General features: G+C 38.3%; 1 protein-coding gene across 4 annotated transcripts in view; it reads left to right on the top strand.

Annotated features, from left to right (window-relative positions):
- Positions 1 to 14,085, top strand: part of PLPPR5 (phospholipid phosphatase related 5) — a 262,285-nt gene that overhangs the window by 222,624 nt on the left and 25,576 nt on the right. For all 4 annotated transcript variants that reach the window (XM_080407158.1, XM_080407161.1, XM_080407160.1 and 1 more), the window contains one exon: positions 13,432 to 13,564. In XM_080407158.1, the coding sequence (XP_080263284.1) occupies positions 13,432 to 13,564 (133 nt within the window). The remainder of the gene's footprint in view (positions 1 to 13,431; positions 13,565 to 14,085) is intronic.

Raw genomic sequence — 14,085 nt, 5'->3', positions numbered from 1 at the left:
TGGGCTCTCTGGAAGTAAAGTGGCAAGCAGATGTGAACAAAGGCGGACAGGGTTCTGTTTGCAACAGCTGAATGCCTGCTTGTCCTGTAAATTATGCACTTATGTTTAAGTGAGAAATTGTTAATCCAACTAATCCTGTGCGATTAGGGAACTTGTATGCATTGTTTATAATGTAAAAGAGTAGGCTTGAAGTAATGATCAGTTTCTCAACCAAACAATTCTTGCTTCATCATGCAGAATTGAGGAGATGGGTGTCCATATGATATATAGTAAATGACAGCCAAAGTAGAATTGTAAGTAGCTTTAGCTGTGTTTTTCAGCCTTAAAAGCAGTGTGATGTTTAAAAAGCTTTACAATGCTCCTGCAGCATCTCTCGGATACATTGGAGTGATGGCCCAGCTTTCAACATAAATGGTTATTTAGCTGAGGTGTGGTACCTCATAGATGGCAAATAAAAAGCCTAGCTGAGGTGGATATACCCCATCTCCAGTACTCAGAAAGCATGTACATGTGGCATGCTGTTTTAATGAGGAATGCTATTGTAAACATGCTAGTCCTTTAGTCACTTGTAGTGCAGTGAACGTGATATTAGAGAGGGACTAGGAAAGCAAAAGTTATAGCCCTTGCTATCTGTTCAGCAACCTGGCTTTGCGAAGATCACTTATCAGTTGGAAGGTTGGAATATATTTATTTTCAGTGTAAAGCACTAAGAAGTCATCAGTAGAAAATTACTGTTTATATCACGATTTTTTTAATCTACTATTAACCTAATAAATAGTTCAGTACAGCTTCAAAATTGACTCTCAATCCTGGATGCCATTTCCTGGAGTATGAGGCACCATAAAACCCCCTCTGGTTATACTGGGTGAAAACTCAGTAGGCTGTGGGTTCTGCTTCTACTTACCATCTGGACAACGTACACTGTTACCTGTAATTTTGCATGTATTATATAAACGTATCATAGTTATCCATTGCATCATTATTATACATTATATATTCATATGAAAATGTCATTAACAATATATCTTTATTAATGTAAAACCAGTTATAAGTGCAATATAGCTATTTTTTAAAGGCCTTTCTTTTTTACAAAAGGAATTTACCTTCTCTGCACATATTATTTCTTGCGGGTCACCCATGTAAAGTTAAGGAGTGTGTATGAAGACATTCATTCCTAAACTAGACTTTTCTTCTTTTCTAAATAATAATAATTTTTAAAAGCTATCAAGAACAGAAGGCAGCCCAACAGTATCCTACTGTTCTTACTCTTTTTTCTTTCTCTACGTAACATTTTGAAACACCTGTTGTTTTAGGCTGGTAGGTTTCATGCTGTCCCTATATCTGAGCCATAGATATTTTGTCATTCAAACTCTGAATAATATTAATGAGGATTTTCTTTGGTCAATTTTAACTTTTGCTTCTTTATAATTAAAGTATTAAATATTAGAATCAGTAAACAGAACTCAGCTTCCCAGTATAGTTATTCTGGGTAGTAATAGGGATTTCTGTGACCTGTCCATAGCAATTTAGGGCTCAGACATGACTGAATTAATTCTGCTTAAAGACTTTTTAATCACGGGTCAGCTGAGCTGCAGTAAGCAACCATGTACAATTTGCAGCCTGCAGGGAGCATGAGGTGAAGTATTTGAGCTTGACCTGCTTTGAGACTTAGGCCAAGACATGTTACCTCTTTGGATTTTATGGAGTAGGTGCACAGACTGTCCATTACACAGCTCTGCTCACAAGTGGGGACCTCGTATGGTCAGACTGCTGCAGGCTGGTGTCTGAAGGCTGACCTCCCCAATCGCAGAAGTGCTCCTTGCACTTCTCCTTGCATAAGTTCATCTCTGTGCAGAGCAATGTGTGGACCTGCCTGAGTTTCAGCACATGCTTAATACTAGTTTGATCATACATAGATTGAGCTTGGTGTCCAGAGCCTTTCCATAGTTTCTGCCTCTCCTGCTCCTATGGGGGGTGTCCTTGGACCTGTTGGGGTATATCTGGGCTCTGCCATGAGGCTGCTGCCATCATGCATTCAAACTGCACAGGTGAGTCTGAGCATCCAAGAGGCCTGAGGGAGGAATGAGGAGCTTGTCCTGCATCCCGCTGTAGGCCACAAGCGTGCTCACGTGGATGGTGATAAGGACAGTCTGGCTGTGACGATGGTCCTCTTTGTGAAGTGCTCATGCTTGACTGAAGTCAGTGCTTCAGTCAGCCATGGGGACTCTGCTTTATGAAGTGCTCACGCTTGACTGAATTCAGCGCTTCAGTCAGTCATGGGGACTGTGCAGAGTATTTAGCAACGGCAGATGAGATTTCTAGGCGGATTGACCTTAGGGTATGTAAATAGTTCGTGGACATCTGCAGCTGGCAGAATGAACATACATAGCTGGGGTGTAAGCTCTATCAGACTTCGACTTCATAAAGGGATCTGGCCACCCAAGCAGGATATACATTGAGCCTTTACTGCCTAGCTGTTAAGTGATTACTGTGAAACTAGGCTTCTCTGTAAAGCAGTAGGAGATTTGTGCATGAAAAGAATTATACAAGAGCTAGGTTTGTACTAACTGTTAATTAATTATCTTGGTATTTGTGGAGTTTAATCACATACTTCAGTGCTACTTGGAATAGCAAGGCTTTCCTGAGATGAAACAGTGTACGTGAGCGTGTGTGGTGCTGATAAAATCTTTTTATGGAATCGCATTCATTTTAAGAGTCAGTATTGCAGTTTTACTCAGTATTTCTTTTATTTGTGAATTGATTGTGATTGCTGTGTGATTAGAAGGAAGTCATAAAGTTGGGATATTTCTTTAAAGAACTCAATATATGTATGTATGTGAGTGTGTATGCACAACATGCTGCCAGAAAATAGCCATGTTTACAAGGTTGATTTGTATCTGCAGTTTAGTTCACATGTGTTTTAAACTTTGAATGAAAATAGCAAAAAGGTTTAGTACACAACACCAGAATACCTGAAAGGGTTATTGTATCACCAAATGTGTGAAAGCACCTTTCAACACTGCGTACTTTGAACTTCTCTTTCTAGTCTTAAGTTGCTCAAATAAGAAGAGATTACATCCAACACTGATGAAAAACACAATATATGTTTGTACATTTACATAATAATTATGTATTTTATCTAATATTCCTTTATTGTCTTTACAAAGACCAAATGCCAGCTCTTATAAAGTCTGCCTTGAAGACAGCCAGTGTCAAAGCTTCACAAGATCTAAAATTTTTAAACAGACTCATTCATCCTTAAAATGCTTCTCTCACCACTTGAGCTTTTATGAAGATATTTGATAAAGCCAGCAACATGTTTACTGTTATTTTACAATTCTGTGTAAAGGAGGTGATCCTTGTTAAGGTAAACCATTATGCTGTATTTAGGAGTGGAAGAAGATGCAGTCACATAGTGAAGAAGAGTAGCTGGGCTTACTTTGGCCTATAGACTTCGTAATTAGTTTTCAGAATACCATTGCATGCCTAAAAGAGCTGTTTTTATGCTCTGCTGTCTTCACAGCAAAGTGTACAATCTCCCCTCTGTCTTGCAGGCATTTCCTGTACTAGGAATTTTTTGCTAAAATTTCCCACTCTTGCTGCTCCTGTGTCAGCTCATTGGCTGCTGTGCTAATGAGGGCACTTGGGACTTCCTCTTAATTCAGGCACTGCATTGTGTAAACTCCTAAACAGGGTCAGATAACATAGTGTTGCCAGCTGCACATCTGCAGCCATCTGGATTTGTGGCAGGAGCAGTAAAATAGACATTGTGTAGCAGAGCTGAAAGAGTGGTGAGAGTGGTGCAAGTCATATTTGCAGAAAACCATAAAGTAAATGCCTCATATTTCATCTACAGGATATACAGAATCATTATTGAAACAGTCTTTCTACATGTATATGTATCAAAGACAAATGGGATATGCTACTGCTGTGCAATGTTCTGTGAAAAAGCTTGCTGGCTGCTTCACTACCATTGCATTGTTAAGAGAAGAGGTAAGTGATTATTAAAACTTACGATGCTCATGAACAGTTCTCTGCTCCCACTTCTATGCCTTCATTAAGATTCTATTTCTAATAAACACCACTTCAGTATATTAATTTATTATAATAACATTCTTAAGGAGACATAACTGCGAAATTGCAGCTTTCAAGTCTGAGGAGAGAAAGAGATGCAGGTAAATGGTCACCTGTTGTTTTGTATCTGGGCTTATGAGTTGTTTGGGGCATATCTGAAGGAGGGACTTCTGATCTCCTTTTCTTTCTGTTCCTTTCTCACTGACCAGCATCTCTAGTGACAATTCCGGGAGTATCATCGTGGTCTTCCTGAAGTCAGTGAAGCTTCAGAAGTTAACTTTGGTAGAGCCACAGTTTCATTCGCTTTGACTGTGTCACTGAAGTTGCACTGTGTCCCAAGTTGCAGTTTCTACTTTTCTTTGGTCTTTTGTTTCCTGGCTTTCACAGGTATTAAAGTGTGGATTAATACTGTCAGGGTTTGTTACTCAGTAGTTTTACTGCTGGTTTGTTGTATGTACTGAATGTACGTATTACACACGAGTAAACCCAATGTGAGACAGTTCAGAATAAAGTCATAGTTCTAGATCAGATGCTTCCCATGCAATGGCTTTTAAAGTGGTTTTAACTCATTTTTAATGACACCTGGATTCTTTGCAGTAATGCTTGCAGTGTCAAGACTATAAAGTATTATATTAGAGGAATGACTTCAAGGTAATAGGCTCAAGAGCGGGCATTAAAGTTTTGGACTCTTCTTTCTGATTTATCTGACCTGGTAAACCTCTTTCCCAAATATTTATTTCTACTATCCTTTAAATTTGACTTGGCTTCCTAATTTGGTTTTATTATCTTCTTGGGCATTCATAGCTGAGGTCCATTTCCCCCCTTTGGCTGAAATATTGCTTTTAATCTAGAATGCTGTAGGTTTTCATGACTAATCCAACCCCTGTTGAATTTAGTGGGGAAGTTTCCTTTTATTTCAACTGGAAAAACATAATGGCCTGAATGTACTTGGTGGGTTGGCAATTATACTGTAGCCTAAGATAATTGTAAAGGAAGGGATGCTTATACAGAGGCCATTATTGTAGGAGTGGAGCTAGTTCTGTGCTTTCAAAGAGTGCTATTGTGAAGATAATTTTTAATAAAAAAGTACAGAATTATTTTAATGAGACGTCTGTTGAAATTTATCATTATGAAACAAATACTAATTACAGTAACAAACATAAGTAAAATACAGTTATGTGTGTACGTTTTTCAGGCACACATATTTTGCCACAAAAGTCTAGAAAACAATTCTTGTGGAATCTTACAGGTATTGATCAGATATGCGGCCTGTAAGGCTATAAGCGCAGGGTGCTTATACTGCTACAGTGTTTGGTCCTTCAGTTTCAGTTGTTCGATGATGGTGGCATTTCAGTGAAACTGGCTTTCCTTGAACTGATCTTGGGAATAATGTATCTGCAAAATGTGGCTGGCCTGGAGTAGAAGTGAAATAGAAGTAAGGCAGTGTGAAAAGCAGGAAATTCAGATATTCTCCTTCCTCTGAGCCTCTGAGAACAGTTGGCTCCAGTCATATACTGACTGTAAAACCACTGCTTTGTGACCAGAATCATTAAGAGATGCCTTTTATGTAATCAGTTTTTATTCAAACAGGGATGAAAGACCGTTTATATCGAATTTAGCAATTGAATGTTCATCCTGGGTAGAAAAGTGCAATTGTGTATATCACCTAAAGGTTTAAAGCATAAAGTAACATCACTGTTGGAAATGATAATTGGTATGGATATCATAAGCATTGGTATTGTGCTCGTGAAGGAATAATGTTTTCAATGTGCACAGAAGGGTTAAGAAACCAATCTCCCTCAACAGACAGAACAAAGTACTGTTTTCCTGGGCGGGCAAGAAACAAAGGGGTTTACCAGGGCCAGGCCATAAGGAACCACAGTCTTTTTCACATGTATCACTTGAAGTCCGGTAGAAGAGTTCCTTGATACAGCTGAGCGCATAGCTGAACATGCTGTGTGGAATTAATCTTCTAATAGGGAAGGTAAATGATAGGGCTTTGACCATTCTGTTTTTCATTCACAAATATTATGGTGTTTTAAAGGTTGAAGCTAAGCACCTGAAAAAAGAAAAATGTTGATGTAAAGTTCTTCAGAATCTTCAATCAAATAATTATATGTGACAGCCACCTTTTTCTGGTATCATTCAGATCAGGAGACTAAAATTAGTTGATCTCTGGTCATATTACAACCCATCCTTCTAATGAGGTGTGTTTGTAGAGGGAAGCTGTGGTGCTTGGAAACTTTGGATAATTGCATCCTCATTTTTGTAAAAAAAAAATAAGGACAGCTTAAACCCCATATGAATTCCCTATTATAAGAACCTTGTCTGGAATATATCTGCCTGAAGTAACTTTACCTTTTGAAATGTAAACTGATGCTTTTTAGAAGGAAGTTTTGAATTAGTTATTTCTCTTCCCCTCACCATTTTCAGATCAAAATTGCTAGTTTTTTTAATGTTTAGAATTTTCTCTAGAATAATATTTCCTAGCTTTTGGGTATTCATTTTTAAAATTAGGAAAGCTTAGTGGATGGGCAAGAGTTCTCACAAAAGTCTGTTATCTACTACCTCTTGGTATGTGTTCACCAAGAATATTTGTCTCAGTGTGGTGAAATGGTGACAGCAGTTAGCTAGTTTTAGAGCCAAGTGCTAGACACCTATTTGGCCCCCGGACTGCCATGTTAGCATTATTGAGTTTGTTTTCCTAGCGTCCTGGCCATTTCTAATCCCCTGGGGAGCTGCAGTGCAGAGCAGCTGGTTACTTTTCATCTCACAGTGATGTAAAGGTTTAGTAGACATGAGTAGGGAATGTAATGCCAAGTGCAGTAGGTAAAGCAGGCTGAATGTGGAGCAGATATTCCCGTCAAGGCAGAGCCTGGCAGGGCTGGTGCACCCTGAGGGGCTGCTTGTTGGCCCCTCTGCTTCTGTCACGGACCTGGTGTCACAGCCATGTCTGGCCCTCTGGCCCTGTGTGGTGATGGCACAAGGCCCTTCTCTTAGTTGCACTCCGAATACCAGGGTCCTGGTAACTGTTTCTCAAAATGATCTTTTATATATATATATAACTGAACTTTGTTTCAGTGTTGTGTGATTCCCTCTGCTGTGCAGAGGCTTTGCCTGTTGGGTGACACCGACATGCTGTAGAGGATATGTCATTTGCATAGACAATCAATTGCTTAGTTAGGAGAAAAAAAAAAGAAAAAGAATGGGAGGGAAGGAAGCTTTTAGAGAGACTGAATTTTCTTTTTCTGTCATATGGTGAAGTAATGTATGTAGATAATTCAGTGAATGATGAAGTTGTCGATGTCTCTATGATTATGTGCTCACTTGAAGCTCCCTGGTTATAAATGTTTGGTTATTATGTCCCTCTTGCTTTCACATAGCAATGAAGTCTTCATGAAGTGAGCAACCTTTACCATTGTTGCATACTGACTATATGTACAGTGTATTACAAAAAGCAGTGACGAATATTTATCCCTGTCAGAGGCAACATTAGTGTTTAGCATATAGCCATATTCTACGCTAGAGAGATACAAGTAAAGCAGATGCTTGACTGTTAGATATATAATCTTACACTGCTATTTTAATTTTATAAATGGCCATGACAAAATGTATAGCAAGAACTCTATAATTTTGGGTTTTTCTCAAAAAATGGAAAGCACATATTTTTAAAGCAAAGTTTACTGGAAAAAAAAGACTGAGTTGTTTTGTTGGTTTTTGTTTTTGTTTTTTTTCTCACATCTTTCTCTAGAAAAGCAATTTCCTTTCCACATCTCTTCTCCAGACCTTCAGAAGCTGCTATGCAGTATGGTCCTATATCTCCATGCTGAAGACAAGGGGGGATATATTGTATTTAATCAATAGCAGACAGATTTATCTAGGATTTATTTTTTCATTTTCCTCAAAACTACAGGTCATTTTTTACTATAGAAAATGTACTTCACTGAAAATCAACCAGGGTATTTGCTGTCAGTTTAAGCAAGCAAGAAGCAATGAGAACAAGAAAAACATAAAGAAAATGGCCTCAAGGGAAAGCTCTGCATAATGAACTTGAAATTGCTACTGCTGGAAATACTGTTGCTGCTTTTCTTGCCAGGGCTGTCACCTAGCACAGTAATTTTAGATTAAAGTAGAGAGTGGAGCTTATCTACAGCATCACTAAAGACCAAGGTTTATGCTGCTAGATTTTCCCAAACTCTAGAGACCACCATGTGCTGTGGTATGTTAATAGCACTTTTAAAGGGGAAATAGGCCAGAAATAGCCCATGGTCTTGCTAGAAGTTAAGAAGGAGGATAAAAAGAGCAGCAACAACAAAGCCTATGGAAGCCATATTTTTAAAAGAAATCTACTCCACGCTCTTTGTGGCAACTTTTAAGTGAAATGAGTGGGGAGACCATGCAACTGAAATGGTAACAATTTGCCTAGAGATAGAGATCATCCCCAAGATTTTTAGCTCTAGTTCCCAACTTCCCTTCCTGCCTGATAAGAAAGTGTGAGGAAGTTCCTTCTAGAGAGAAGTAGACCTGTGGACTGCCTGAGATGCTTATTCCCCAAAAGGACAATCCCTTGCCATATTATTTCTTGAAGGTGGTCTCACAGAAGCCTGGGTTACAGTTCAAGTCCTGCCTAAATGAGAGGAATACAATGAATGAAAAGAAGTCAGATGAGAAATTACAATGCACAGTATTGTCAACTGAACTTCTCAAGAAGATCAGAACATGGATGAATATTCAGTGGTCTTTTTAATGCAGTAACTGCTTTTCAGTGTTACTCATCTATCTGAGCAGTTGCTGTAGCTACAGCATAACCCTGAGAACTGGCAGAGAGAGAATCATGTATTCTACCATGTTCCCTAGCCCATATGAAATATTTCATGAGCGTTTGTATACCTTAAAATAGGTGTTAACTGGAAAGATCTACAAATATGTACACAGAAATTTCTTTCCTAATCCCAAGTAGAGATCATCAACCTTAAATTTCAGGATTTATCTTGTTTAAATGCATTAATATACCCTAAGATATCTTGTCATCCAAATGAATGTTTAATTCTAACTTGAATCCTGGGGTTTTTATAGGAAGTTACATCATATATGAGAAGGTAGTCCATAAGATAAACCTCATCAGTATTTCAGAAGTGCAGGTATAAGGCCATTTATTTATATATGTGCTGGCTGTTGTAAACTGTATGTGACACTAGGTGAAGTTTGTTTATGGAGTCACTTTACTGGAAAATCAACAAGGTCAGAGCTGCTCTAGCTCTAATATTTGGAATTAGTCAGGTTTGACATTTCAAGTTGAAAAAGAGCTCAGAATTTAGAACCAAGTTAAGAATATACTGGATGGATGATTTTGGGAAGGACAAATTAGATTTCTAAATGGACATGATGCAGTGCTGAAACTAGGAACAGCTTGCCTGGATTCAGAAAAATTACTAATACAGAAAAAACCTGAACTTATTTGGGAGGAAGGACTCTGTGTAGGGAATGTGCACTGTATCCTGTGCAGAAAACAAGGAAAGGTTCAGGTATTGGGTGGTTGGCAATAAATATATTGCTAGTACAAAAACACCATGAAAATCAATGAGCTAATAATTTAATTAGGAGCTAAGAGGTGAAACAAGAAGAAATATTAATTATAGATCTCAACCCTCCTAAACTCTTTTCCTGGTTGTCTGGTGGATTGTCACATTGCTGACAGGATACAATTGCCATGGAGATGGTTATGAGAAATTTTCCTGTAATTTAGATTTTGCTGAGTTAATATTTCTTTTCCATGCTTCCGTAAAAAGAAAGGATTACCTAAATGCTAGTTATGAGGTATGTATTAATATTAAATATATAGGGTGATTTTTTTGTATTGTTTGTTACACTTTATATTGTGAACCAGGACTGAGGGCCTTCCCTGTTACAGAGGGACACTGCAGTGGAACAAGGGCCTGATCACTGGCTGTTGGAGCTTAGGCTGATATCTGCAGGGTGGACATTCTTGTCTTGCTCCTTCTTGTATCAGTTATGTACCATGTACGTTCTTTAGAATACTGGGAAGCTTGTACTTTATGGTGTTAGTCTTCAGCTGAAAATTGTTCTTTTCCTTTATACTTTACATGCTATAATTATGTGTCAAAAAGGTTTCCTCAGCCTTAGGGAAGGATGGCCTCTGCTTTTAACAGCTGTTAAAATATCTGTGAGCTAAGAATTTTAATATATATCATTCTTCAGGAAATCTGTATAGTAATCTAAAGTAATATGACCCTGTTAGACAGAATAAGGTAGGAGTTACTTCTAAGCCTTACTTTTTTCATTGTAAATTGTATTTTTACACCTGAACTTTTGTAGCTCTGTCCAAAAGTTTATGTTGTCAGAGCTTTCACGTTCTCCATTGTAATCCTCTACTGCCAGTTTTAAATATTCCAAAACCTTTTTGCCTGAGACTCTAGCCAAGAAGTACACAAGTAGTTCTGTTAGATCAAATGCCATTTGTTGACTGGTTGCAGCTTGCACATACGGTGGAATGGGTGATGGTGGTCCTCCTAGTGAGTGAATACAGAATTTTTTGCTTCCTGAAATATACTAGACATGCAAATTCTGGTAATAGGCAAGAAGGAGAGATCGCCCTCCCTTTCCTCTACCTTGTGGAGCTGATTGTTGCCAGTAGTGCCAGAGAGGAGAAGGGGAGGGAATTGCACTGGGAAACAGAATCTCTCCTGGGACTTACTGAGACTGAAAAAGATATTCCTTCCATTTCTGAAACATCAATAGGCTGATTATTGAGGTGAGCAGTGCTTGTGCTGAAGGAAAGAGGAAGGAGAACAGCTTTAGCTGAGTTGCCAGTACAGAAAAATGCAGAACGTATACTTATTGCCAAATTCCAGAAGGATTCCATCAAAGTAAAGTCACAGAAGCACAGAGATGAATGCCTGTTGTGCTCAATGGCATTATCCCACTCTGACTACTTCTGAGAGCAAAGCACTAAGCCTACTATAGAAAAAGTTTTGTCTTTAGCTGAGTTCTGCATTGTTATGACCCTTGCACCTATGTACTCGCTCTAAGAGTATTTTTGTTCAGCTAAGAACTTGGAACACCGCTCCTTGCTATTCTTGGAGTAGAGGATTTTCTTCATCCACGTTGCCATCAAAGACAGAAGCTGTAGCAAGGAAAAATTGTTGCCAGCAGCAAGAACCTAGATGCAGCTGTTGAAGACAGGCTGCTGGAAGTGAGGATCTCCTTTCCTGTAACTGAATGAGCACCCATTTGCTAACCCCAGCTTCCCTACCAACCAAAAAGAAGAGCCTGTATTCCTAGATCAGCAGATTCAGAGGCTGCTCAGAGTTGGGGAGTTCAGCTTGCTGGCACGCTTTCTCTTGGTGTTCTTGCAAAAGGTTGAGCACTGTATATCACAGATGTTTCCTTTGTGCTGGATTCTGCTTTTTTCTGGAGTTTGGAAATCTGCAATAATTTTGCTGAAACATATTGAGTTTGGAAAAAAAACACCACCCAACAGTTAAAATGCAGAATCTGACTGTGTTCATGATGTCCTTGATGTTTCATTATGCCAGAGGAAAGAAGGGAGTTACTGTGACTCACAGTAAAAATCTTAGTGTTTCAGTTCTCACCTTTATGAATCATACGAAAACAGTTCTTTTTGGGTTTTTTTCATGAGAGCTGTAGGGGTCACTGAGCTGAATTCTCCTTACCATTGTTATAATTTTTATTACCTTGAATTCAAGGTTGAGTTAGGTTTCATATACGTACCAATCATTTGTTAATTATAGATGAAGGAATTGTACTTCATTATGCTGAAAATTTTCTTGCATCAAAGTAGAGAGATAATATTCGTTAGCTCAGATATTGAGATTTCTGTTTCATCTAAAAATTCCACTAGGATCTGAAGCCAGTCTAAAGTAATAGATGATGACTGTTTCTGTGACAAACTGAATTTTGCTTTTTACACGCTTGCTGCCACAGTTATTTTTGTTATTTGTGCCACATTATTTATAAGAAGTACTTTCCCTTTCTGTGTGTCACAATTTAGCCCAAAGTCAACTCTGTCGATCTACAAATAACTAAGGTAATTAATGGCATTCTTCCTGTTGACAACAAACTGTGCTTATTGGCTATCACCCATAGTGGGGTTTTTTTGGTTGTTTGGCTTTTTTTGCTGGTTTGTAACCAGTGCTGTGTGCGGAACTGTTCAGAGCTATTGTGATATATGAAAAGTTTTATGATTTCCTGTTAGGTCAAAGGTTTTGAAAAATCTAGGCACTGCATCAGATTTGATGGCATTATTTCTTGTATTTGTGTAGTGTTAAGACTGTTAATTTTGGTGGTCTGCATTCCTGTTCATCAAAGTGTGATGTACCTATCAATAAGCTTTACTGCTTTTCATATAGAAGGGGTGGAAGAGCCTTGCCTTTAAGTCCCACAGTGAATCAAAGCTGGAATATAGTGGTCAGTATTTGACCCTTCTGATCTACTCTTTTTGATTATACTTGTGCTACCTGTCATAAAACTTCAGTATCGTAGGTTTAGATAGATACACGCTTAAGGCTTGGCTTTGGCTATTAAACCATAATTGTTGTGAGTGAATTAAAGATCATGTTTTGCTGTACAGGTAAATACAAATCTTAAAGGGGATATTTTACATTCAAAACCTATATTTTTCTTACCTTGTGATTTTCTTCTTTCTTTTTCACCATCCGCAACGTGAATAATCTGTGGACATTAGAACTTCATTCATTTTGGTGTAATGAATGTGAAACAGGCCATGCTTGATGTTAAAATATCAGTAGTGACACTTTGCTCAAGCATGAGGAACAAAGCTAAAGCCAGACTTGATAAACTTAGCTGGCAAAATATGAATCAAACCTTGTTAAGTACCTCCTGGCGAACCAATCCCCTGATGTGAACAGGAGCTCTGTTGTGATTTTTCCCCCCTCCCCATGGTCCAGAATTTAGAGCTCAACCCTGTGAAGTGCTGAGTGTCCGTGAAAGCCGTGTGGGAACTGAAATGTTCAACATAATCTTCCAGGATTAGGCCATTAATTTGGTCCATGTTTTGTGCATTATGCGATCTGTTGTTTTTGAACTAATAGATTTCTTTCCCCTCATCCTGAAAACTAGGTTATGTTATGTCAATTCCAAGTCCTGGTTATAGAAATTTATAACTTAAAGGCTTGCTTTACTTCATTTGCATTAAAAGAGAATATTTCCCTTATAAGAAGATTAACATACAGAACTTGGTTCAATAATGTGGTCTTGTTTCCTTAAGATGAGATAGCTGTCTCTGTAATATTAATATATTTTACTTGCTATAATCTGATGTGCCATTTCTCTCCCCTTTTTTTCTCCTTCCCTAAGATTATCGTTGGAGAAACTGCAGTGTTTTGTCTACAGTTAGCTACAAAGGATTTTGAAAACCAAGAAAAAACAATATTAACTGGAGACTGTTGTTATATAAATCCACTGGTGCGCAGGACCATCAGATTCCTTGGTATGAGCAAAATTATTGCTTTCATTTTCTGAATGATGAGAGTGATCAGTTATGTCTTAATTTTTACCTGAGGAAAATATCCAGATAGCCGTACAACATTTCATGTGTAGTTTTAACTCAGGTGCAGTGAGTTCTCTCCTTTTGGGTAGCAAATGAAGCTTCTTGGAATTTAGGATTAAAAAAACCCCCAGTTGCAGAAACAGCAGTAAAAATACAAAAAATTGAGACCACAAGGGGGTAAACAACCAGCAGGCCGGGCACAGGGTCCAGTGGAGGAAGGAGGTATCCTTGTGCTATAACTATAGTTGATATTTTTCTTTTGGTTATGCACACACATAGCAGCCAAAGTTCAAGGCACTAGGACACAAATTTGTATTTGAAGCCAAGCCCTTTTTAGGGACTTTCTTAGCCTGGAGACTGTATTATAGTCTTTAGTAGAAAACTATACAAAATCCATGCTCCACTGAAGTCAGCTGTAACTCCCCCATTGACTTCAGTAGATATGAGATGTCATCCTTTCT

The sequence above is a fragment of the Falco punctatus genome (assembly GCF_963210335.1).
Source record: "Falco punctatus genome assembly, chromosome: 11".
Classification (NCBI taxonomy): domain Eukaryota; kingdom Metazoa; phylum Chordata; class Aves; order Falconiformes; family Falconidae; genus Falco; species Falco punctatus.
The sequence above is the reverse complement of the archived record's forward strand: the minus strand, read 5'-3'. Positions and strand labels throughout refer to the sequence as shown.